Source organism: Falco biarmicus, chromosome 3, assembly GCF_023638135.1.
Source record: "Falco biarmicus isolate bFalBia1 chromosome 3, bFalBia1.pri, whole genome shotgun sequence".
In the NCBI taxonomy this organism is placed as follows: Eukaryota; Metazoa; Chordata; class Aves; order Falconiformes; family Falconidae; genus Falco; species Falco biarmicus.
The window spans coordinates 115,417,728-115,441,734 of record NC_079290.1 but is presented as its reverse complement, the minus strand read 5'-3'; the positions used below and the strand labels follow the sequence as shown (position 1 = coordinate 115,441,734).

The 24,007-nt window shown below is 50.0% G+C and overlaps 2 protein-coding genes across 4 annotated transcripts; both read left to right on the top strand.

Annotated features, from left to right (window-relative positions):
* Positions 1 to 1,265: 1,265 nt before the first annotated feature.
* On the top strand, positions 1,266 to 13,389 carry DHDDS (dehydrodolichyl diphosphate synthase subunit). Of its 3 annotated transcripts, XM_056332245.1 has the most exons (9): positions 1,266 to 1,368; positions 3,005 to 3,088; positions 4,022 to 4,138; positions 4,760 to 4,902; positions 6,287 to 6,403; positions 6,591 to 6,692; positions 7,366 to 7,480; positions 9,329 to 9,436; positions 12,489 to 13,389. In XM_056332245.1, exons 2-9 carry the CDS (start codon positions 3,026 to 3,028, stop codon positions 12,723 to 12,725), a joined length of 1,002 nt encoding a protein of 333 aa, XP_056188220.1. In that variant the 5' UTR covers positions 1,266 to 1,368; positions 3,005 to 3,025; the 3' UTR covers positions 12,726 to 13,389. The 3 variants fall into 3 exon arrangements, with proteins under 3 accessions (XP_056188220.1, XP_056188221.1, XP_056188219.1); XM_056332244.1 differs by lacking the exon at positions 1,266 to 1,368 and having other exon boundaries at positions 1,982 to 3,088; XM_056332246.1 differs by lacking the exons at positions 1,266 to 1,368; positions 12,489 to 13,389 and having other exon boundaries at positions 1,973 to 3,088; positions 9,295 to 9,396.
* A 3,349-nt stretch (positions 13,390 to 16,738) lies between these two features.
* HMGN2 (high mobility group nucleosomal binding domain 2) lies at positions 16,739 to 20,384 on the top strand. Its single transcript, XM_056332747.1, has 6 exons — positions 16,739 to 16,979; positions 17,783 to 17,827; positions 18,175 to 18,204; positions 18,535 to 18,585; positions 18,942 to 19,037; positions 19,484 to 20,384. The coding sequence occupies exons 1-6, from the start codon at positions 16,965 to 16,967 to the stop codon at positions 19,517 to 19,519; spliced, it is 273 nt and encodes a 90-aa protein (XP_056188722.1). The 5' UTR covers positions 16,739 to 16,964; the 3' UTR covers positions 19,520 to 20,384.
* The last annotated feature ends 3,623 nt before the right edge of the window (positions 20,385 to 24,007 follow it).

Below are 24,007 nucleotides of genomic sequence, written 5' to 3'. Positions count from 1 at the left end.
CAATGGCTGCTGGTGATGTTCATTGTGAAGTTACTTTTTGTTGTCTCCCATGGGGGTGAGAAGCCCGCACCCAAGATGGGTGCTCTGAGTGGGCATGGGGGGTGTGTGCTGGGACTGGGGGTGCCCCACAGCTCCCTCAGCTTGCAGCCAGCCACGCTGCCAGCTTCCAGCCCCCCAGCTTCCAGCCCCCCCAGACCACCCTGCCTCGCTGCCCACCCGCAGCTGCCTCTCCCTGTACCCCAGCTATCCCCGCAGCCCCCCCAGCCGACACCACCCCACATCAGTTTGCAGTGACCCATAATCACCCCAGCTGTGCTAGGGCACCCCAACTCTGGCACAGCCCTGTCAACCCACAGCCCCAAAACTGTCTGGCCCCGCCATCAGCCTGCAGTCCCCCACAACCACCCAGCCCTGCCATGGGCCCACAGCCCCCCACAACCTGCTCTGCCATCAGCCCTGCAGCCCCCCACAACCACCCAGCCCTGCCATGGGCCCACAGCCCCCCACAACCTGCCCTGCCATCAGCCTGCAGCCCCCCACAACCTGCCCCAACCCTGCCATCAGCCCGCAGCCCCCCACAACCTGCCCTGCCATCAGCCCGCAGCCCCCCACAACCTGCCCTGCCATCAGCCTGCAGCCCCCCACAACCTGCCCCAACCCTGCCATCAGCCCGCAGCCCCCCACAACCTGCCCTGCCATCAGCCTGCAGCCCCCCACAACCTGCCCCAGCCCTGCCATCAGCCCGCAGCCCCCCACAACCTGCCCTGCCATCAGCCCGCAGCCCCCCACAACCTGCCCCAGCCCTGCCATCAGCCCGCAGCCCCCCACAACCTGCCCTGCCATCAGCCCGCAGCCCCCCACAACCTGCCCCAGCCCTGCCATCAGCCCGCAGCCCCCCACAACCTGCCCTGCCATCAGCCCGCAGCCCCCCACAACCTGCCCCAGCCCTGCCATCAGCCCGCAGCCCCCCACAACCTGCCCTGCCATCAGCCCGCAGCCCCCCACAACCTGCCCTGCCATCAGCCCGCAGCCCCCCACAACCTGCCCCAGCCCTGCCATCAGCCCGCAGCCCCCCACAACCTGCCCTGCCATCAGCCCGCAGCCCCCCCCAACCTTCTAGGCTACCCCATAACCAAGCTGACCCCCCCGTCAGACCCACAGCCCCGCTGTCCCCACCGCTGTCCCCATCGAGCCCCCCCCCGAGCTGCCCCGGCCCCTCACGCCCCGCCCCCCCCCGCCCCGCCCCCCGCGCAGGCACACGGCCCCGCCCCTCCGCGCACGCGCAGACACGCCCCGCCCGGCGCCGGCGGGTGACGCAGGCGGAAGGGCGCGTCACCCCCGCGGGAGGCTGAGGCGGCGCCGGGCGCGGTAACGGGCGGCGGGAGCGGGTCGGGCACCGGGGCAGCCCGTCGGGGTCGGGGTGTGTGTGGGGGTGTCTCCTGCCACCGGGCTTCTCCTGCCGCCCGCTCCCTCCCGCCGGTGCCCCTCGGCGGCCGCCTCCCTCTCCTCACGGAACGGACGGAGGCCTGAGGGACGCTGCCGCCTGCCTGGCTGGGGAGGGCCTGGTCACCCGGCGGGGTAGGCCGCTGTGCCCACCCGCACCTCCCCGTCTGCGGGGGAGCCGGGCTGTCGGTGTGGGGAGCGGCGGGGGGGGGATGACTGTCGGTGGGGGGAGCTGAAGGGGGGCCGGGCTGTCGGTGGTGGGTGCTGGGGGGGGGGGGCGGGCTGTCGGTGGTGGGTGCTGGGGGGGGGGCGGGCTGTCGGTGGTGGGTGCTGGGGGGGGGGCCGGGCTGTCGGTGGGGGGACCTGGGGGGGGGCCGGGCTGTCGGTGGGGGGACCTGGGGGGGGGGCCGGGCTGTCGGTGGGGGGACCTGGGGGGGGGCCGGGCTGTCGGTGGGGGGACCTGGGGGGTCCCGGCTGTCGGTGGGGGGAGCGGTGGGGGCCCAGGCTGCACCCACCCGGCAGGGTGGCAGCAAGCCGTGTGCTTTCAGGTGCCCTGTACTCGTTGTTGTTTGTTTGTTTGGGGTTTTTTTTGGGGGGGCTTCTTTGTGAAGCTTAGTTTTTAAGATGACTGTGTAAAACCGTATGTAAAAGCTTGCTGGCTGTGCGCAGTCACAGGCGGTGTTGGGAGCTGTGTGTTTCCAGCCTGAGCTATTCAACGGGAGCGTTAAGAGCTTTAGTCACAGAGCCCTGGGTTCGGCAGGTCCTTGCCTTAATGGTCTGTGGCTGCATCTGTGGCCAGAAATCCCTTCCTGAGGGAAGAGGCAGAGAAGGCCCGTATGGAAAATTAATGTAGTCAGTGTAATTTGAATCTGCTTTGGTCCCTGGATGGGTGCTAGGTGGTTGGATGTGGGTGGTTGCCCCCATGACTCTGTCTTTGTAGCTGTTCTGGGTCTCTCAAGGTTGCTGGCTGAGAGAACTGAAGATTAACGTGGAGGTTCAGTAAACTCTTTCATCTCGTTAGCTCAAATCGGATCTTAGTATTTGATGTGCAGATAACATGGTAAAAAACCCAACCATATTTTTAAAGCTCCAAAGGCTGAAGTTCTCTGTTTGTGAAGGAGAAGAAATAACAGTGGTGACACAAATGCAGGATAGGTGGTGATGTAGGTGGTTGCTTCATTTGAAGTATTTCCAACTAGCGCAAAAGCACTGAAGGTCAGTCTGCACTGCTGCCACCCTGTGACTCGCCTGGGGGTAGCCCACGCGGTGGGTCTGTGCTAACTCACCAGCTAGTCCGCCTGGAAGACACAGCAAGGATTTTTCTTGCTACCACCTAGTGCAGAATCCACTCTGATGACATACAGCTGGAAAATTCCAGAGCACATTTTTGGGCTCCCCTGTTGTCTGCTTATCAAAGTACCTGCACAGATAATAAAAGGGGCTCCAAAACAACTTGTCAAAGCGTATTTCTCCAGAGTGATGGTTTGTAACATTGTTTTGGGCTTAAACAGGATCCTCTGTACCTCTAACCCCTTTATTTTCATCTTCCCCTTGGAAAAAGGAAAGGAGCTTTCAGGGAAATATGTCGTGGATCAGAGAGGGCGAGCTGACCATCATAGAGAGATTTTGTGCCAACATCATTAAGGTAAGGAATGAATTTAGTTACCTGCGGTAAAGAACTGGCAGGTTTGTCAGGGTTCAGACTGGAACTGTCTCTGTGACTGCTCTGCTCCAGAATGATGGTGTTGCTAGTGTGGGTACATATTAATGCTGGCACTGGATGTACATCCCTAAACAGCATTTGAGAATGGAAGATTACTTAAGCTTCGTCTTGCAAATGAGCAAGGCTGTAGGCAGTGCTTGCCAATAATGAGCTTATACTCTCAGCCTTCCGTGCTTTGTGCCCTTGCGGAGGAAGGCAGGGTGTGAGAAGGAGGGAGAGAAGCAAGATGGTCCGATTATGATTCTAAAAAATGAAACTGAGTTTCTTGGTCAGAGTAATAACTCACCAGTTCCAGGAAAATTCCTTGCTCAGCAGAGTCTTGAGACTGGTGATGCTGCCCTCCTCACAGAAGGATTTGTGCAGACCTAATGAAGTCAGTGAAAAGGAATATTCTTCTGAAGTGGGGGAAAGTCTTATGACTTTTTTTTTTCTTTTCTCTTAAATTAATTGTCTGTGAAAATGCCCTTGGACTCTGAAATAAAAAATCCTTACAATTACGGCAGCATAAAACTCTGTGCCCTCCCCCGTGGCTGCAGAAAGGTAGCTGTGGCAGTGCTGCTCTCTCTCCCAAGTACTACAGTTCCTTGTCATGCAATAGAAAGAGGGAGGGCCAAGTTGCTTTTCAGTTTAGGCAGTTGTCCATACTGACACTCTGTTCAGAGAGTCTAAAGTGGAGTTAACAAAGAGATAAGTAGTATCTTACTCTTCCCAGCTCCAGCCCTGAACCTGGGAGATATGCACTGCGCTCCTACAAATAGGCGGTGCTGCCAGGAACAGTGGGACTAAACTCTGTGATGCAAGATGCCAGCTTGGCTGTTGGCTTTCTGGTCTGTTGTGTTTCTCCTTATTTTCTAGGCAGGTCCAATGCCAAAGCATGTTGCCTTCATCATGGATGGCAATCGCCGTTATGCCCAAAAGTGTCATGTGGAGAGACAGCAGGGACATTCGCAGGGCTTTGATAAGCTGGCACAGGTGGGGAGGATGTTTGCTGCCTTTAAGTCATGTGTTGGAAGTTCGAGCTGTGTTTACTGCTTGACTGGTGTATTGTGTTCCTTCTCTTCACTGGAGGGTGGCCAGTGCTGGGAGCTGACGTTCGTCATCAGGGTTCCCAACTTCAGCTCCTCTCTCTCTGTTACCTTGCAGAGTCATTCTAGTCAGCTATTTCCGCACCTTCCCCGCCCCCCGCTCCCGTCTTATACCAGATTGAAATATCTGCCTTGCAGATCTTGAAGCTCTTAATTTTATGAAACAGGTTGAATTTCTTTGAAAAGGTTTTCAAAGGTATGCTGTTATGTAGTTTATAATGTTATCTATAAGAGGTGCTGTCCCTGGTTGGATTAGTCCCATATCCGTTACAGATTCTCATCCTTAGGTAGTGATATTTTCCTCCTGTTCTTTACAATTAATTTGAAATTCTCATCAAGTGGGTTTCATTGTCAGCTCTTGATGCTTGTTTCTTTTGATCTAGTCTTAGCATAGTGGGAAACGACAGGAAGGTTTTGGCAGTGGAGAAGTTGGGTCTTGCTGACCTGTCTGACTGTCTGAGTCTGCTTATCTGACTTTTGTTTTCTGTTATATTTTGTCTTCTTGCAGACACTACGGTGGTGCTTAAATCTGGGCATTCGGGAGGTCACTGTTTATGCCTTTAGTATTGAGAACTTTAAACGCTCCAAGGAGGAGGTGGATGGGCTAATGGATCTGGCAAGACAGAAATTTAGCCGCCTACTGGAAGAACAGTAAGAATCCTCTCATGTCTGTAACCCACAGGGTGGAACTAAAGCAGAACCTGATTAAGAGGTGTTTACAGGGATGTTACAAGTTGTGAAAATGGATTAAATGAAGGAAGATATTCTCCACCTCCAGCTAGAGAGGGGCTCTGCCTGTCTGGATGGGATGTGCAGCTCGTCAGCGTGCAAAGTCGTCATCCCCACACCACCAGATCTGTGTCTGTATCATATGGCTTACTGTGCAGCAATCCCACCCAAACAGCTGGGACAGTACAGCTTTCAGATAAGCACAGCACAATTAGAAATTTCTGCTTAGCACTAGAGTGCTAGATGCCTTGTTTTCATGAAGTATCAAAGCCTTGTCTTAAATTCTGTCACGGTATTTTTGGCAGATCAGAGTTCAGCTCAGCAACTTGCTTTGCAGTAACTTGAGACTCCTACATACGGGCACATGGTGCGTGAAGTCGAAGTTGGAGTTGAACTAGTTCGTGTATTGCGTGTAGATGAAACTAGCACAGATCTGAGTGAGCAGGGAGGGATGTTACAGCGCCTGGTTGCTCAGCAGCTCGGTGGATGTGTGTGTTTCTCCGCGCCTGACTGGCACAAAGAGTGGTGCATGGAAGCAGTCCTTATCTGGCTGAAGTAAATTTGAAAGGCAGTGAGGGAATGCAGCTGGGAGGATGGGAGGGAGAGGATAGCGTGTGTGCGTGCTAGTGTAAGTATCAGAGCTGCCCGAGCACTGCAGAGTACGCTGTGATTCAGGGGCCATTTCCCTGGTTTCTACCCAGTGCAGCCCTTTATCGGGGAGTTTGTAGTGCCAGACAGCAGCAGGAACCTGTAAGATCCCCCAGGATGTCCTGTCTGCTCAAACTAACGCTATAGCAGGCGTGGATGATTTCCTCTCTCATCTGCTGTTCACTTCACCCCTGTCCCACTGTCACCTCATCAATATGTTAAGTCTTTCCTCACACCAGAAAGTAGTTATGCTACCCTGTGGGTGACCATTAGTCATCTTAAATTTTGATTAGTTATAGGTGCTCAGAGCCTATGGTGTATTCTAAGTTTTCCATACAGATTTTCACGACTTCAGGTAGGAATGCCTAATCTGTGATCATTTTCTAGTCCTTTGGTTATGTCTGTATCTCAGGAACTGGTATGGGGAATGATCAGTTTCCCTTTATGGAATGGTTTGGGATGATCAAGTCAAAGCCAGCTTTCAACACCTGAGGAACATTTGCTCATTTTGCCTTTTTCTAATTCTCGGTTTTGCTGAAGCCATGCCTGCCCACATGCCTGTTGCTGTCGCTTGGCGGATGTTATGCAAGGCAGACATGGTACTTGTGCAGTGGAGACTGTTGTTTTCCATGGTCCTTACTCTTGTTGTTGGGTGTAGGGAGAGCTTGAAGAAGCATGGTGTGTGTATCCGTGTCCTTGGGGACCTGCCCCTTCTGCCCTTGGATATTCAGGAGCTGATTGCCCAAGCTGTGCTGGCAACTAGGAACTACAACAAGTAAGTAACACACAGCTTCAAGTAGCTGATACCTCACATCTTCCTCTTCTACCTGAAGGCTGAGACTTGGCAGACATGCTACACCTTTTTTTATCCTACAAGCCTGTGTAACTGTTGTCGATGTTCTTCTTTCTGTCGTCTACTGGACCTTCTTTAGGTTAGTCTTTCACATCTTTCTCCTTTTCAGATGCTTTCTAAATGTCTGCTTTGCGTACACATCGAGACATGAAATCAGCAACGCTGTCAGGGAGATGGCATGGGGGGTGGAACAAGGACTGCTCGAACCCAGGTAACTCTTGCCTTTCTGTGTGAGGCTTCGTAGATGAAAACTGCCTGTCTTACCACCTATGCTTTATTAATAACCCCTCTGAAGCCAAGTGGCTTTTAAATAGACCTCTTTAAACCAGTGTGACTGGAACAAATGACTTAAAGTTACTGTGCAATGTTTGGTTTTTATTATTTCAGTTACCATGGTGATAGATACACAAGCAAGACAGAAGAGAAATTAGGTCTGTGTCTTAAGTTAGTTTAAATGTGAAGGCAGATTTTTATGCCACAACAATTGGCTGCTTGGCTGGCAGTCTTAGCTATGAGGTCAAACAACAGATGAATCATGAATACTGAGCTGTTCCTCCACCCTGGAGGAGATGGAGTAGTTAGCACTCTGCTCTCTGCTCCAGATGGAAGCCCTCATAGTCTGGTTCCACCACTGTATTATGTTTCAAAGAGCATGGAGGGGGATGCTCTGGGGGCTGAAAGAACATTTGAAATAGCCTGTGGAGCAGACAGCAGCGTCCATCAGAAGCAAGTTGATGACTGGCTGTGGTACAACTCCACCACCCAGTTTTAATCTGCAGTCCTGTGTTTATTAAAAAAAAAACCCTCAGTAATTCTGATTTCGTAGTGCCACCTCTGTTGGGTCAGGAAAGTGATCTTAATAAAGATGCATCTGTCTTTCTTAGTGATGTGTCTGAATCGTTGCTTGATAAGTGTCTGTACACCAACAACTCCCCCGATCCAGACCTTCTGATTCGAACCTCTGGAGAGGTTCGGTTGAGTGATTTCTTGCTCTGGCAGGTAAAGCCTCTGTTTTCTCCTTGAAATATTCCAACTTTACATCAGAGAGTGTTCTACCGACTCCAGGCATGAGCTGACACGTGGGCTTTTAAACTCTCTCTGCAAGGGGTTGTGTAACTTCTTGGATGGACTAAGTGCTGGGGCGCTTCCAAGGAACCTGTTTCTTGCAGTTCTGTGATTGCCTAAAATACCTTGCAGCACAAGTCTGAAATTGTATCATCCTGAAAGCACTCAATAAGAAATCACAAATTAGTCTAGCTGACAGCAGTCAAGGAAATCATTGATTGCTCATCCTTTTGCTCCTCTTCTCATATTTAGATAATTCCTCATTTGATTGGTAAATACTAGGCTTTTGATTAATTTAACCTGGCAATATGTTCCCTGGCATGAGGAAGTCCCAGAAAGGATTTCTAGATTCCTGGGAGAGGTGTTTGTCACATGTCAGCTGGAGGTGTAACCCTGTAACGCAGTTTCAGGAGTTTATTTGCCTTTCATGATGAAACAGGACCCTGCAAGACAGGTTCTAGCGATGGCACAGTCAAATCAGCATGACTAGGCTGCTAAGTTAAAACATAGTAAGTTCTTAATGCATACAAAGTTCATCTCTTTTTAGTTACAGTATCCAAAGCTGCTTCCATTTCTCTCTCTCCTGTGCTAGGCGATATTGACTTTGTAACACTGACTTTGCAGGAGAACATTTGAGTGGAGCTGCTTTACTTAAAGCTAACATTTTGGTTTGCATGTACAGTTTGGAGCCAAAACCCAACTGCCTTTAAGCAACCACAGCAGATGTTCCTATTCCAAGTTACTTAATTGGCCAGTTCACAGAAGTTGTCTGGCTTGAGCTGCGGTTGCCTACCAAGGCATATCCCTCTCCTGCCAGTATTTTTGGGCACACCTATACCCTGGATGGGTGTCAATGCTGCGAACTAACATTCTGCTTGCTCCTCTTGGTGGTAGTCCTGGCAGAGAAGCCGTGGAGCCTGAGCTTGTGGCTGGTGAAGCATTACTGAGGAAGTCAGTGCTTCTGTGAGTCTGGCTGGTGTGGTGCCCCTCTCCCATGCCAGGGATTGCAGCAGAGGAGAATGTGTGCTTGTACACCAGAGCGTTAGTGCAAATTTCACTTGGCTAACTCGTGTGTGTCCTAACAGCCCCAAAGTAGGAGGAAATTGTGCTTTCAGGATGATTATCTGATGTCAAAGAATATGTCCTTATGGTGCTTTTTTGTATAGAATTAGTTGATGCTAAGATGTTCTGTAGCATTACAATTTTAAGAGTCATGCAAAGTCCTTTTAAGTGTTGGGTATTGTAGTAATGGTCATAGGAACAGATTTACCTGAAACTTTGAGGAACTCGATGGCAAAAATAGGTTTTAACTTGAAAGCTTGCATCTTTCAGCTCTAGGACATCTTCAGTGCACCACAACTCTTAGATTCATTAAGTGGTGGTAAATGCCATGAGTGGGCAGTAAGGAATATCACAAGATGTCATTTAACGAATGGCTTAAATGTCACATCCTGATCCTCGGTTCATCTGTTATTCCCTTATCTCAGCCTTTGGTAGTCCAGTGTTGCTATTTTAGTTTTGTTACAAGTCTGTGATGCTTAAGCTATTAAAAAATACCTCTGTGAAGACCAGCATAGCATTAGAAATGCTGGTATCCTTGCAGGAATGGATGGCTAGTGTCCCAGCACTAGAAACTAATTAGACTCTATTTTGTATAGTTTCAAATCTCTCCTGTTAAAAATCTTTGTGGGGGAACTGGTGTAGTTTGACCAACAGAGCTGCATCTTGATGACCTTTTTTCTTACTAGATGATTAAATTGTTGGTGATGTTGCTTTCTGCAGACATCCCATTCATGCCTGGTGTTTCAGTCAGTCTTGTGGCCAGAATATTCCTTTTGGAACTTGTGTGAGGCTATCCTTCGGTTCCAGATGAACTACAGTGCTTTACAGGTAAGGGAGCCTTAGGGTAAGAACATACTGCGTTGAGCTTTCTATCTGCACAGAAACGTGCTGGAGATCAGGTGAGAGTGTGCGAAGTGGGAGCAGAGGAAGCATTTGTTTAGTGCCATTAGTTATATCTTGTTTCAGTAGCAGTTAATGCCAGATGTGTTGCTTTTGTTCCCATGTGGCTTGTTACAACATCTTAGCATGTGGCCAGACTCTACTTCCAGTATTACCTAAAGTCTCTGAAGTCACTGCTGTCTCTCTTGCTCATTGCTCGTTCCACCAGCTGGAAGTATCTGTCCCCACTCCTCAGCTACCAGGACAGAACAAATAAGCACTCCTGATTTGCTACAGGGTAAAATCAGCCATTTTAACTCAAACCCCTTCATCAGCGGTTTAAGCAAAGACTGCCGGGTTCGCTCTGGAATTTGCATGCTCCAACTCTGCTATTGTTTTTAGGGTTGTAACGAGTGGGTTTAGAGTTTCCTTCCTGGGAGCTGAAGTGAGGCTGCCTGAGCTGTGAGGCTGGGCAAGTGTTCTCTTTCTGGTCGTTCCAGATGTGCCTACTGAAGAGATTGTTCCTATTGCTCGTTGTCATTGTCTCTTTCCTCTTAGATTTACTGTTATGAGATTTCCCTGACCTGGTTCAGATAAATCTGGACAATCTGCCAAGTAATCTGGCTATTTTTAAGCAAAACAAATCTGAGTGCTGGAGCTTCTGATGGGGAAATCTGCAAGGTGGCAGCTTGTAGCACAGAGGCAACAGTAACTGGCAGGAGGAGGCACTTGGCATGGCGATTCTTTCCTCTACCATATTTGGTTGCTGAGCATGTCTGTTCCTTAACTATTTGGGTCTTCTGTTTCTTTAAAAACAGCCATTATATTGCCCTTTCCTACCTTCAGGGACGTTGCTTGCCTCTGAGAGACATTGGAGAGATTATAAACAGTCATGGTTATGGGTGAATTTAATCGGGTCCAGCTGGCCTGGAAGCATCCAAATTCTCCACATCCTTAACCTCTTTTATTCCTGTTTCTGCCCCGAGTCTGCCATTTTCCTACCAGCAATTCATTGTATTAATACAGCTAATGGCCATTGACCTTCTGCATAAAGAGGAATGCAAAAAAGGCAGTACTGTTTGTCACTGACATTAGCTTTGCCTCTGTCTTGAAAAGTATGGAATGGTAAGGTCACTGTTCTGACTTTGCTCCTAGTACTAATTTCTAATGGGTAACAAATGCTGCCCCTGTTCCTGTGTAGTCTCGTCTTTTCTTGGTCCTCATTTGTGGCTCTGTGTGTTCATGATATGCTATTATCCAGGTTTCTCATCATTGAGATCTGTTCTTTGGTCAGTTTTCCTGCTGTGAGACCCACTTTGCGGTGTAGAAGGCTGCCACATTTTTCAAGGGATGCAGTCCAGTTGTGCAGAAGGGAGGACTTCTCTCACACTCAAAGGAACTGCCGAGATTTAGGAGCCGGGTTCTTTTGCAAGGTGATCTTGAAAGCCAAAAGTAACTGGAGCTCTTGAACCAAATTACCTTGGTGGAAGGGTTGCTTGTCAGTAAGGATGGTGGGGTTAGGGGGGTTGACTTGCTGAGATGCCAGAATATATTACAGCAGCTGTGCCCGCTCTTCCAGAGCGCTGCTGTGTTCAGGACACTGCTGGTGCAGGCAGTAACGGTGTGGAGAGGCAGCTGGATGGAAGGTTTGACAAGGTACATTAAAAAAAAAAAAAGTAAACAGATTTGGAGGCATTTGCCAAAAGAGATCCTCCTTCCATCAGCTCAAACAGCATCAGGTGTAATGGCTATCTTTATTTTCCAGTTAGCCTGCTGCTCGAGGGAGTTTCCCCCTGGTTGTTGCTCACCACTTGGTGCCGTGGTCAGCTCTGACCTGCCTTTGGTACGTGGTAGGCCTAGGGGGAGAACGCGGGGGTGGCTCGGCAGGCCTGCCCTATGGAAGTGGTCGTGCTGAGTCTTTTCTGGTGAATAGATGGAATTTCACTTTGTTCAAGGGTGGAAGTCTTAATGCTGAACAGCCTGATGATTTTGCATTTCAAATAAGCAGAGCTACAGCAGTGGAGTGCTATCAGTTCAGTGGGCTTTCTGTAGCTAGGGATATTTCTACTCGTTCCCAGCACAACAGAAGCTAATTTACAGTGCCAGAGCATAGAGTACTGACTTGGGTGCAGGAGAAGTGTGGTGAAGAATGAGTCAGGCTCTCATTAGAATAATTATTTCTTCTTGCTCGCTTGAAAGGCCAGCACTCCCTCTGTGTGTGTGTGAGGTTATGTCACAGTGACCAGTTTTACTCTTTTTAAAGTCGAAAGCTTAATAGTCCTCATGCAGATGTGGTTTTGCTGTTGGAGGCTGCAGGCTAGGATAGGTGGAATAAGAAATCCAAAAGTGATATCCTGCAAAAATACTTCAAATACTTGAAGGGTGTAGGCAAAGGATAGCTACTGCCTTTACCTTCCTCCTGCCTGTCCTGCTGTGTCTCGAGCCAGCACATTCTTAGATCACAGGCATTTGGGAATGCTGAGCCCACTCATGCTTTTATGCTGAAGCTGATTAGTTCAATACCTGATCATCTGCTTGAAGAATTGCCCCATAAATCATCGTTCTGAATCCCTTAAAACCTTTCAGCTCCCATGTGAATAGGATCAAAGATGCTGTGATGACACTGGCAAGGATAGCTTGTGTGCACGTCTGTTGTTTGAAAGTCCTCTTCTGTGCTGTTCCTTTCTGAATCCAGTATCTGAGGGTTTTTTCCCCTATCTGTCATGACCTTTATCTATTTTAACTAGGTGTTAATGCTGTGAGCAGACTTGTGTCTTGGGGAGAAGGTCCAGAAGGATGTCCCTGTAGTTTTTTTTTATAACGAATCAAGCAGGCTGCCTCGAAGTGGAGGAGGCGCACACAGGGCCACCCTTCTTTTAACCTGCAGATTGATGGCCAAGCAGAGGCTATTTCTTCCATAACCCCTGCTGCCTTGCATCTGCACCACAGATGAGCTGAAAGGCCTGGTCAAGTGCTAACATTCTACTGCTTTTCACTCTAGAAGGCCAGAGACTCCTACATGGAGGAAAGGAGGCGACAACAGATGGAAAGGGATCAGGCTTACGTGACAAAGAAGCTGCAGCAGGAGGGGTTTGTGTCCCACGGAGACTCTCGGCGCCGACAGACACTGTTGCAGAAATGCACCGCCATGCGGGAAGAGAGAATCCAGGGCTTTCTCCAGGCACTAGAGCACAAGAGAGCGGACTTCTTTGAAAGATTGTGTATGGTGTCTGCATGACATAGGTGCTGGGTTGTCTTGGGAAGACAGTTTTTAAGTGTTAGAGGGAACAGCTGCTGCCCAGATGAATTCACTCGGTGTGGTTCTGCCGTGGGGATGCAGGGCTGCTGTAGGACTTTATGTCCCCACTGGACACGCCTGAGGGCAGGGACGGAGTTCTGTGGACCCTTCTAGCTCCGTGAATGCTGCCGAGGAAGGCAATGCCGTCCTTCAGTCTCGCCTCCCTGCCCCGACCATGGAGAACACGCACATCCCGCCATATCTCTGCTGCTTGGTACCTTACAGGCCTGGATGTTTCGGTGACAAGAAGTTAACTAAAATGAGCCTCCAGTTTTGTTTGACTCCTCTTGAGCTGGCCCAGGCAAACCAATTCAGGCCTGTTAAATCAGTCTGGGCTTCAATTCTTTCCATGGCTTTGCAGTAGTGAATCTTCTGTTGAGATTTCCACTGCTGTCCCATAAGGGAAGCCTTGCCTTCCGCAGGGAGAGGAATTATTCCTGGTGTAGAAGAGAGCCCCGTGCCAAGTGGTGGCGGAGATATTCCCCACTGCCTACTTCAAGCACCTTGTCCTTTCCCCACCTTATTGGGCTGGTTTTGATGTATTTGCTCATGGAAGAGCTAAAGCGAGGTGTTGTCAGCCTTGCTGTAAAGGAGGAGGGGGGGGGGGGGGGGGGGAAATACTCCAAAGCTTCACCAGATCTTATGATCCCTTCTGAGCAGTGTTTGTGGGGAAAACCCACATGCTGAAGATGCTGCTGTTGGAACAGTCTAGAGGCTCTGAGCAGGCGAGCAAAAAGGATTGGTTGGGAATTAACTTCATGGCTTAAAAAGAAAGAGAAGTTAGCTAAACCCAGGTGATGGATACAGTCTGCCAAATCCCTCTGAGACCTCTCTAGAGCTATGACTTAACGTGCTGTTTCCAGGGAATGAGGGTGGGCTTAGTTTGGGAATACAGTAGCCGAAACCAACCCCTGACCCCAGCCAAAATGGTTGAGAAGGGCCATTTAGCTGGTTGTGGTGGGGGTGGCCGGAGGAGCTGTGGAGTGTTCTCAGTTTTCCATCGGCAGGGAGGTGGACTAGCTAACTTCCAAGATTGTTTCCATCTCTGATTTCTCCTGCTTTCCGTCCCCATGGTCAAAATGACAGAAAATGTCTTGATTTTTGTTTCCAATGCACACACAGGTGCAGCAGTACCAGCTGTCGCTGGGTTTGAAATGTTCCTTTTTACCTCCAGGTGAAAAAGAGAAAATGCAGATTTAAAACGCTTGTAAGTGCTGCCAACTCAGCACTTTGAATGTGATTGTGAAGAGGATAACTACCATGTCAAATTGTGAATAAAGCATATTCATACCAAACTTATTTAAAAAATAAGCTGAAGGTTGAAAAGTACGTAGAACTGCTTATTCCGAGGTGTAATGAAGTTGGCGTCTGGGTCTAACGTGGTATTGTTTAACCTGTGGCAGACTTCTCGTCCGATTCCCGTTATTCTGGAGGCAATTTGAAGGCTGTGTTCTTTTTACAGTGGTGTGAGCGATTTGCTGATACTCCAAGGCTTGGCCAAGTGACGCTTCGTGCACGTACCTCCTCTTGCGTAAGTAGCTTTGGATAAAAAACTGTGCCAGGACAGTGGGAGCTGCCGATGTTTCACTTCATTTTATTTTATTTTCTCTGTCTTCACGTTTCAGGAAGCCGTCTGGGCAAGTAGTTTATTCTCCACGAGATGGAGCGCTCTCCAGTCTGCTTTACCGGCTGATGGGGAGACTCTTCTACCCAAGAATGTCCCGTGGCCTTAACGCAATGGAAAATTTTGGGGTTTTTTAATGATGATACAGGTGACTCGAGCTGCAGTGAGGGTTTCCCACAAAGTAGCAGGACTGTTGCAGGCAGTAATTGAAGGACCTGGTTGCCAAAAGGCTTGTAGGGAAGGGTTTAATCCCTTTTTCGTGAAAGCCATGGCTGTAGTGTAGGGGAGGAGAAAAAGTCGGTCCTTCAAGCAGGGAAAAAAGGGCATTTGTTACGTGACAGATTATTTTATTCCACCTGCATCGGTTATTCCAGCTTTCCCCGTAAGCCTTGCTTCGGCCAGGGTGGGCAGAACTTGCCCGGGTGAGTCCCAGGGCCGCGTGCCCAGCGATGGCGGCAGTTGTGGAAGGAGCTGCAGGTCGCTCCCAGGGAGAACGGAACTTCCCTACTTCACCTTGACGTGGCAAAGGGGTGAAAAATGAGCATGAGTGGGGAAATGGGCCGCTCCCGCAGCTCAGGGCTGGAAAAGCCCCAGAGATTATGGGGGGTTGGGGGGTCCTTGGGGGGGTGTGCTTTTCTGGATGGGGGTGTTTTTTTCTGGATGGGGCCCAGGGGAGCGTGTGTTGTGTCGCGGCGTTGTAGCGAGGGGCTGCAGCTGTGCGGTTGCCAGGGCTGTCACCCACCAGGGGACAGTTCCTCCCCGTGTTCGGGTGGGGGGTCCCGCCGCCCCCCTGGGAAGGCGCCTGGCTGCAGGTCACCTCCCCAGCGGGCACCACCAGGTGCTGTCCCATCCTCCTGCCTTTTCATTCCTGTGAATCGCTTCAGTGTTAACCTTAGTGCATTTAATTCTATTTTTGCGAATTGTTTTAGCCTAAATTTCATGCATTTTGATTTTTTTTGAACTGTTTTAGCGTAACTCGTGCATTTTGTTCGTGATTTTTTTCAATTTGATCTAGCCTAACTTTTGTGCACTGATTATTTTTAAGTTGTTTTAGCATAACTTTAATTTCTATATTTTTTGTGAATGGTTTTAGCATAACTCCTGTGCGTTTTGATTTTTTGCAAATTGTTTTAGCGCAACTTGTGTGTGTTGATTTTTTTTGAACTGTTTTAGCGTAACTTTCGTGCATTTTGAGATTTTGTGCAAATTGTTTTGGCATAACTTGTGCATTTTGGGATTTTCTTGTGAGTTGTTTTAGTGTAACTTGTGCATTTTGATTTTTTTGGCAAATTGTTTCAGCAAAACTCATGCATTTTTATTATTTTTTTTGTGAATTCTTTTAGCATTACTTTTTTGCATTTTGATTGTTACTGTTTTTTTGCAAATAGTTTTAGCATAACTTCCATGCATTTTGATTCTTTTTTGTGAATTAACTTTCATCCATTTTTATTATTTTTTTGTGAATTGTTTTAGCATAACTTATGCTAAAACAGTGCAAAAAACCCCAAAATGCACAACTTCTGTGCATTTTGGGATTATCTTGCAAATTGTTTTAGTGTAACTTATGCTAAAAGAATTGGCCAAAAAAATAATAAAAATGCACAAAAGTTATGCTGAAACAATTTGCAAAAAAGTAGTAATCAAAATGCACAACTCGGGCATTTTGATTATTAGTATTTTTTTGCAAATTCTTTCAGCATAACTTTTGTGCATTTTTGTTATTGTTTTAGCTTAACTTGTGAGGGTTTTTTTTAATTGTTTCAGTAACTTTTGTGCATTTTCATTTTTTTGTTTGTTTCAGTGTAACTTTCGTGCATTTTTACTCCCCCCGCACTTTTTTTTTAGCGTAACTTTTTGCATCTTGATTCCGGTTTTCGGTTGATTATTGCACAGTTTGTTCAGGATTTTTGCATTTTGATTGACCCCATCCGCCCGAGCCCTGCCGCGCCCCGCCCCCCCCGCCCGGGCGCGCCTGGTGCTGAACGAACAGCTCCGGCCGCGCTCACCTGCGCGCGGCTCCGCGGGGCGGGGGGGCGCCCCGTGCGGGGGGGGGAGGGGGGGGCAGCTCCCGGCTGGGCCTGTCGCGGGTTGAATCGCTGCTTTCCTGCTGCCCCCCCCGCGGGGTTTTTGGTGTGGGTTTTTTTTTTTTTTTTTTTTTTTTTCCCCTCTTCCCCCCCCCCCCCCGCGGCGTTTCCCGCCCGCGCGCAGCGGGTGGGGGGGGGGCGGTGCGAGGCCCGGCTGCGCGCGCGCCACCTCCTCAGCGCCGCTCCCCCCTCCCCTCCCCGCCTGGCCCCACCCCACGTGACCCCGGCGGGCCAATGGGCGGGCGGGGCGGTGGGGATCCGGCTGGAACCGGTTGGGCCGCGTCCGGCTCTATATAAAACTTTATAAACACCCGATTCAAATTAGTGGGGTCGGGAGCCAGCGCAGCCAGCCGGGAGGCAGCCCCGCCGCCCGCCGCCGCCGCCGCGCCTCCCGCCCTCCTCCCCCGCTCCGCCGCCGCTCCCCCGCCCCCCGCCGCCCGCTCCCCTCACGCACAGCGCCCGCACGGAGCCATGCCGAAGAGAAAGGTACGTGGCGCGGGGGCGCGGGCGGCCGGAGGGACCCCCCCCTCCCCGGCCCCGGCCGGGCTGTGTATGGGGGGGGGGCGGGACCCGGCCCCCCCCGCGGGGCGGTAACGGTCGCGAGGCCGCGGTGGGGGCGGGGCGGCGCGGGGCCCGTTATCGGTGGGGGTCACGGCGGCGCGGGGGCGGGGGAGGGGCGCGCCCGTCCGATCCGGTTGGTTTTGGCGGGAGGTGGGGTGCGGGGGGGGGTGCGGGTGGGTGATGGGGAGGGAGCGCCGGTGGGGCGGGAAAGGGCGGGAAGCGGCCGCGCTGCTTTGCCGCCAAAACCGCCGCCCCGCGGGGGCAGCCGTGGGCGGGAGCGGGGCCGCCCCGAGGGGACAGCGCCGCCCCGCCACCGCCTCGGGGCTCGGCCCCCCTCCCCCGGCCCGGGGCTCGGCCCCCCCTCCCCGGCTCCCACGTCGCCTCTCTTGCCCCGGGACTGAGTCCCCGGCCCGGGGCTCAGCGCCCCCCCCCCCCGCTTCCCCGGAGCTCAGCCCCCGGCCCAGGGCTCAACCGCCCCCTCCCCGAGATTTAGCGGCTTCCCCCTCCCCGGGACGCAGTCCCCCAGGCCGGGGGCTCGGACCCCCCCCTCCCCCTGCTGTCGGGGACCCCTGCCAGCCCCGGGCACCGTGAGGGTCCTGCACCCTCCCGGAGGGTCGCCTTCGGTGGCTGGGGAAGGGGGGGTGTCGTTAAACAGCGGTGGGTGCGGGGAGGGGGGCTGAGCCCGCCGCCCTTTCACTCCTCCATGCCACTTGTGCTTCATGTCCTAGGCTGAAGGAGATACCAAGGGCGATAAGGCCAAAGTTAAGGATGAGGTAAGAAGTTCAATATGACGAGAAAGTTGGATCATAAAGTGTTTTCCTTGGAAGATGAGGTTTAACTTCATCAAAATCAAGAACGGGGGAAGGCTGGCCTTAATTGGGTCTGACTTCCAAAGTATTAACTGTTTTTTAACCTTTACTGTGAAAAATCTACTTAACTATCGCCAGCTCTCAGCAGTTGCAGCGGGCTAGCCTCCTGCTTCTTGAGAACAGGGCGGGAAAGGGAACTGAAAACTTAAAACTTTAGTTCTGGGATTTTACTGCTTGGAAACAGCTATCTGATGAGTTTTTGAGGAGTTGTACTCCATCACGTGAAATCATTCATTTTTCTTTTTAAACAGCCACAACGAAGATCAGCAAGGTTATCTGCTGTGAGTATTCACTTGTTGAGCGGAAACATCGCAACACTCGGTAGTTTTAAACTTGAGTGTTGGGTACTGTACCTGTGTGAGAACTCTAGGTATTCTGGAGAGACGCGTTGTTCGGTTGAAAGAAAGTTACTGGCTTAACAAACTGCCCTGTTGTGTGGTGCTCTGGGAGTGCTAGAATAATTGATAAATCAAGTAAGTGCTTCAACTTCAAATGTTTTGATTTGCTTTCCTGAAAATAAACCACTTGGGCTGACTTTTTTTATTTAAAAAAAAGTAGTATGCTTCTCTTAAAATAATTTGAATAACGCAAGGGGTTTGTCTCACTTACAGAAACCTGCTCCTCCGAAGCCAGAGCCTAAACCTAAAAAGGCAGCTCCAAAGGTAGGTTGTTCTGTCAGCGCTATTATTGAGAGGTAAATGGGTTACGAGGTTTAGATTGGTCCAGTAATAACTAATAAAACTTTGAATAACAGCGCATGTAGTGATGAAATTGAGCTGCATCATTGCTTCTGTAAAGTTGCACTGAAAACTTTGGAATTTTATGGAATTCGCGTAAGAAACAGCAAAGCGAAGGTGCTTCACAGTTGTCAGTCTCTTGAGCGCGCAGACGTTTGTGTGTTGCGGTCTTCTGGGGCCAGCATCCAACATTGGTTTTTACCATTCCAGTTTTTGGATTCTTGTGGCTCAGTGACTGGATGTTGGTAATTGTAACGGCCTACGTCATCTTACATTTACAGAAGAGCGAGAAGTTGCCCAAGGGAAAGAAGGGGAAAGCTGATGCTGGCAAGGAGGGAAACAACCCTGCAGAAAACGGAGATGCCAAAACAGACCAGGTATATAACAGCGGGTCTGGCGGCGTGTCTTCCATCAACCAGTTACTTTTGTCCGTATCATATATAGACGGGTCTAGGCTCACGCTAACGAAGAGGAATTATTGCTCGATTACGTAGACCTGTTGCTTATGACGCTGGCACCGCGTCTGCAGGTGCGGGGGGGTGTGCTGCTCGGGTGGTAAGGAGCTAAAGTTGTCTGTTTGCCGGTTGAAGCTGCGCACAAAAGTTACTGTTCTGCCTCGTTCTCAAAATGCGTAAAGTTTGCAGGCAGTAACACAGCTTCAGGTTGCTTTTTATGGTGTCTCGAATGTTAGATTTTATTTAAAGTTAAGAGGGGCACAGCCCCAGTAAAATCTGTTTAGAGAGTTGCTGTTCAGAAAAATGAGTTGCTGGTTCTCTGGTGCAAGTGCGTGGTGGATACTGACCGGTTCCCCTTTTTCTTTCAGGCACAGAAAGCTGAAGGTGCTGGTGAAGCCAAGTAAAATGTGTGAATTTTTGATAACTGTGTACTTCTGGTGACTGTACAGTTTGAAATACTATTTTTTATCAAGTTTTATAACAATGCAGAATTTTGTTTTACTTTTTTTTAAGCTATGTTGTTAGCACACAGACCGCTTCGTTGTTGTGTTTTGAGGGGGGGCAGTGGGGACAAATGTCACTTAGTCTATTTCTTGGAATCTGAATTTTAATAAGAAAAGTTTTCCCAATCCCCCAGTTTTTGGAAGAAGGGCTCTTGCCTAATAGAGGAGGAAGGGATTCCTTTTAAGTTCTGTGAAGTGCATCCTGAGCGAATATCGAAGGTCCCGAGACGCCTGTTGCCGACTTCAGAACCGCTGTTTGCAATGCCCTCTGTATTTCCTTTCGCGTTCTCGTCGCTTGCCCAGAGCCTGTCACTCCAAAGTATGGCAAAACCCAGCGTTTCGGGACTTAAAACTCTGCGTTGTCAGGTGATCCCAACTTCTGGTGTCTAATTTGGGATGTAATGGCTGTAAAAGGAGCTCTGCTTCCTCTTTTATATTGTGGATCTTCAGATGAGAAACCTGCATTTTTAAGTATTTTTTTTTTTTTTTTTCCTCTAAAAGTCAGGGTAGATTTATGGAGAGTTGTTAAACAACATGCGAAATGTGAAAGTGTCCACCCTCACTCTAAACTTTTCCCTCTACAAGTATGAGATGAAGATTCTTCAGTTTTATAGCAACTTTTACGTTTTGGTAGTCCATGAAGGGAGGGGAGTTCAACAGTTGTTGTAAAATGTTGCAGATTGTAGCCCATGTCCTGCCTAAATTACCATGATTGTTTATGAAAAGTACCTTTAATAAAGCTGGATACGGTTTGGCTTGGACTGTTCTTAATGCCTTTCTAATTTCTCTTGCCTTTATTTCGTCTCTAATGTGGGTAATGTCAGAAGAAGGCTGGCTGTGTGCATGTATGTGTTTGTGTTTAGGCAACGTTCTGCTAATGTTTTAGGCATCTTAATTCAGGTAATTAATTCGGTCTTAATTCACAAACAAAAAGCGAGGTTTCCTTGCCTAAAAGCTAGATGGCTGCAGGGTGTTTAGAAGCCCTTGGCTTACTAGGAGGTCCAAAATGGAACCCGTAAGTGAATCTACCGAGATAATTAGTCTTCGTTATTGTCTAAAAAGTAGCCACGATACAAAGCGGGGGAAGAAGACGGCAATCTTGCAGTTGCTGCAGAGAAAAATAAATTTTGGTAAGCTTTTTCTGGGTAGCAAAACCAGAACTAGCTCCATAAAACTGATTGTGTGTTAGATTTCTGCACTTAAGCTTGAATACTGTAGCTTCTGCTAATCAAATACAGACTTCGCTTGTGGTAGTGACTGCAGGAAAGATTTGTTGAGTTAAAATGCGCCATTTTTATCACTGCTCCTTACGCTACAGAGCGGAGCCAAACCAAAAACCCTGATGTGTAAATGTCTCCTTCAGCAACTTTTTCAGATGGGATATTTTTTCCATCTCTGCTTGGCCTTCCCCAGGGTTTCTGTGTCTGTTCCTAACCTGTGCTGTTTTCGGAGGGAATCCAACAAAAACGAGCGGGGCAGTTTCACATCATGACTGGTGGCTGGAGTGCTGGCAGTATTCCGGAATGGCTGGGCATACTGGGAAGCGGCCAGTTTGAAATGCACTCGTATGAGCTACTTCCCCATCAGTGCGTTACTGTGGCCGGTAGGTCCTGCGTTTGCCCTAGCAAGTGTAAGAAAAATAACATTAAATAATTTTTTTTTTTACCCCACCCAGAAGCAGCAGCTTAGAAAGAGCCAACAAAAACACGGGCGGCCTGCTGGAGCGACGGAGCGGTGGGATGCGGCTTCCCAGCAGCGGGAACAGGGAGAAGAGGCCGGTGACCATCCAGGGCTTTCTCCAAGGGATGTGGCTTGCCAGAAGCCCGGAGGTGTCGTGCGTGGGGGTGAGATGTTGAGGCAAAGCAGAAGGTGAGTCAAGGATTTAGGCTGTCGGGGTCCCGGAACTTTGGGTTGCTCCGCCGTGTCCTGTGGAAGAGGTTGGTCTGGAGGAGGAGGAGGAGGAGCAGGAGAGGGCTGGTGGCAGGTCTGAGCTCCCGGTGCCTGAGCCAGGTGAGCCTGGAGGCTGCGGAATGCGCCGAGGCTGGGTCACAACCTGGGTGACACTGTAAGCGCTCTGTGGGTGGCGAAATTGAGATTTCACCCAATAGTAACATAATTACCATTGCATGAAAATAATAATTAAATGTTTTAAAATCAGAGGTTTTGAAATAGCCTTCCTTGCTTTTGTAGAGCCTCCCGTTGTCAGGCTTCTGCAAAGGGAGTGAGCAGTTCCCGGCGCATCGGGGTTTGAGCGGGTTGCCAACAGGAATGCGCTTGCTGTTCTCCGTGAACATCTTTGTGGTTGGAAGGTTTTTCATTCCCTAGTCATTAAATAAAGTACCGCTAATAAAGGCTAATTGCAGGGTTGCTTTTTGTTGAAGAACTTGGTGCTTAACTATTACTTAATCTTTTCAATACCTGGAAGCCTAAACCGTGTGTTGCTGTCCCATGTGTTGCTGTACAGGACATTTTTTCCAGCCGAGCAGGAAAATGATTATTTTATGTGGCAACTGCCACGTAAGTTTCTCTGTAGTTACTCAGCTGTGCTATCTTCCTGCTAACCAGTGAACTTCCAAACCTCGTCGCATCTTGGATGTACTGAATTGACTGCCTTAATGTCTTTGCCACACGTGTTGCTTCACGCCGGTACCATAACACGCTTCGGAAAGTATTGACGCTTTAATTTTTACTACTGATCTCCTGTATTTTCCTTTATCCTGGTCTAGAATCTACTTGCTGATCGGCACGTCCTCGCTCCTCTGTACGTGTTTAAGTTGCTAGAGAGGTTGTACCCCCCGGACGATCCGTGCTGTGGCTCAGTGAGGGTTCTGCCCCTCTCTCCATAAAGCAACGCGTATATTCGGTGCTGCAAGGTTTGAAGCTCTTGCTACATCGAAGGTGTTTCCCATCCAGACGTGCCCTTGTGCTGGAGTTATTGGCCTGTTGGGCTTGACTTGACATGCAGGGCTCATCTATTTCTCCTTAAGCAAATAGATGGTAGGGATGCTAAAGACAGTAAATCCAACTAATTAGTTCTGTAAATTAAAAGCTAAAGAGCAGGCAACCCTGTGCTGCAATCCATGCATGTTTAGTGGTTAGAAGTGCCGCAAATCTGCATCTCCAGCTGCCAGAACGCCTTCAGCTAAAAATAAGTTTTTCTGTTAAACTGTAATCATTTTACACAGAAAATTGTCTCTGTGTATCTGCCTGGGAATGTGATTGATGCTGCGGGGTGCATTTAAAAAGCTGGCCTGTCAGGTGGCCTTTGCGTTGGTATGTGTTTTGCCCTATTTGTTTGAGTTTACAAAAACCAGAGACCACTGGTGTTTGACGGAAGCAAAGCTAACATGAAAAACTACCCGGTGGTCTCCTGTTGAAAGGTACTGGTGCTGTGCAGTGATGTGCAATTATTTTCCAGCTTAAAAGACAGAGAGCATGCTATTTTAAATGAAGCTGAGGATCTGAGCATTAAAAAAACCTGGGCATGCACAACAACAGTTCCTGCTTGCAGCTGATGATTGGGAAAGACCATGGATTGCACGACAGGTGAAAATACGAGCGCTAGGTGTAGGGACAAGCAGTGCCGTCAGAGCTCGGTTGCATTCCAGGGCTTTGTTCAAGTTCCAATGTCTAGGAATGTGTCTCTGTTGCAGAAGACATGATCCTCTGGTTTCTCTACACCAAAGAATCACAGAAGGGTTTGGGTTGGAAAGGACCTTCAAGCCCACCCAGTTGCAGCCCCCTGCCCCGGGCAGGGACACCCCCCACCAGCCCAGGGTGCTCCCAGCCCCGTCCAGCCTGGCCTTGGGCACTGCCAGGGACGGGGCACCCACAGCTGCTCGGGGCAGCCTGGGCCAGCGCCTCAGCACCCTCACAGGGAAGAATTTATCCCTAGTATCTCACCTAAATCTACCCTCTTTCAGTGTAAAGCCACCCCCCCTCATCCTGTCGCTACAGGCACTTGTAAAAAGCCCCTCTCCAGCTTTCTTGTCGGCTGCTTTAGGTACTGGAAGCTGCTCGAGGGTCTCCCCGGAGGTTTCCCTGCCCCAGGCTGGACAGCCCCACTCCCAGCCCGCCCGCACAGGAGCGATGCTCCAGCCCTCTGAGCATCCTCGTGGCCTCTGGCCCCGCTCCAGCGGCTCCGTGTCCTTATGCTGGGGCCCAGAGCTGGACCCAGCGCTGCAGGGGGGTCTCAGCAGAGCGGGGCAGAGGGGCAGAATCCCCTCCCTCCAGCTGCCGGCCACGCCGCTGGGGATGCAGCCCAGGGCACGGGTGGCTTGCTGGGCTGCCAGCCCACGCTGCCGGGCCAGGCTGAGCTTCTCATCCACCAGCTCCCCCAAGTCCTCCTCAGGGCCGCTCTCAATACCTCAAACGCCGATATCTTGAGGA

Bases quoted from the DNA above. Each gene is read 5' to 3' on its own strand.
- HMGN2 (XM_056332747.1), top strand. The intron at 18,205-18,534 runs GTGAGTATTCAC...TCTCACTTACAG, and splicing joins GATCAGCAAGGTTATCTGCT to AAACCTGCTCCTCCGAAGCC. The intron at 18,586-18,941 runs GTAGGTTGTTCT...TTACATTTACAG, and splicing joins CTAAAAAGGCAGCTCCAAAG to AAGAGCGAGAAGTTGCCCAA.
- DHDDS (XM_056332245.1), top strand. From the start codon at position 3,026: ATGTCGTGGATCAGAGAGGGCGAGCTGACCATCATAGAGAGATTTTGT. The intron at 4,139-4,759 runs GTGGGGAGGATG...GTCTTCTTGCAG, and splicing joins GCTTTGATAAGCTGGCACAG to ACACTACGGTGGTGCTTAAA. The intron at 6,404-6,590 runs GTAAGTAACACA...TCTCCTTTTCAG, and splicing joins GCAACTAGGAACTACAACAA to ATGCTTTCTAAATGTCTGCT.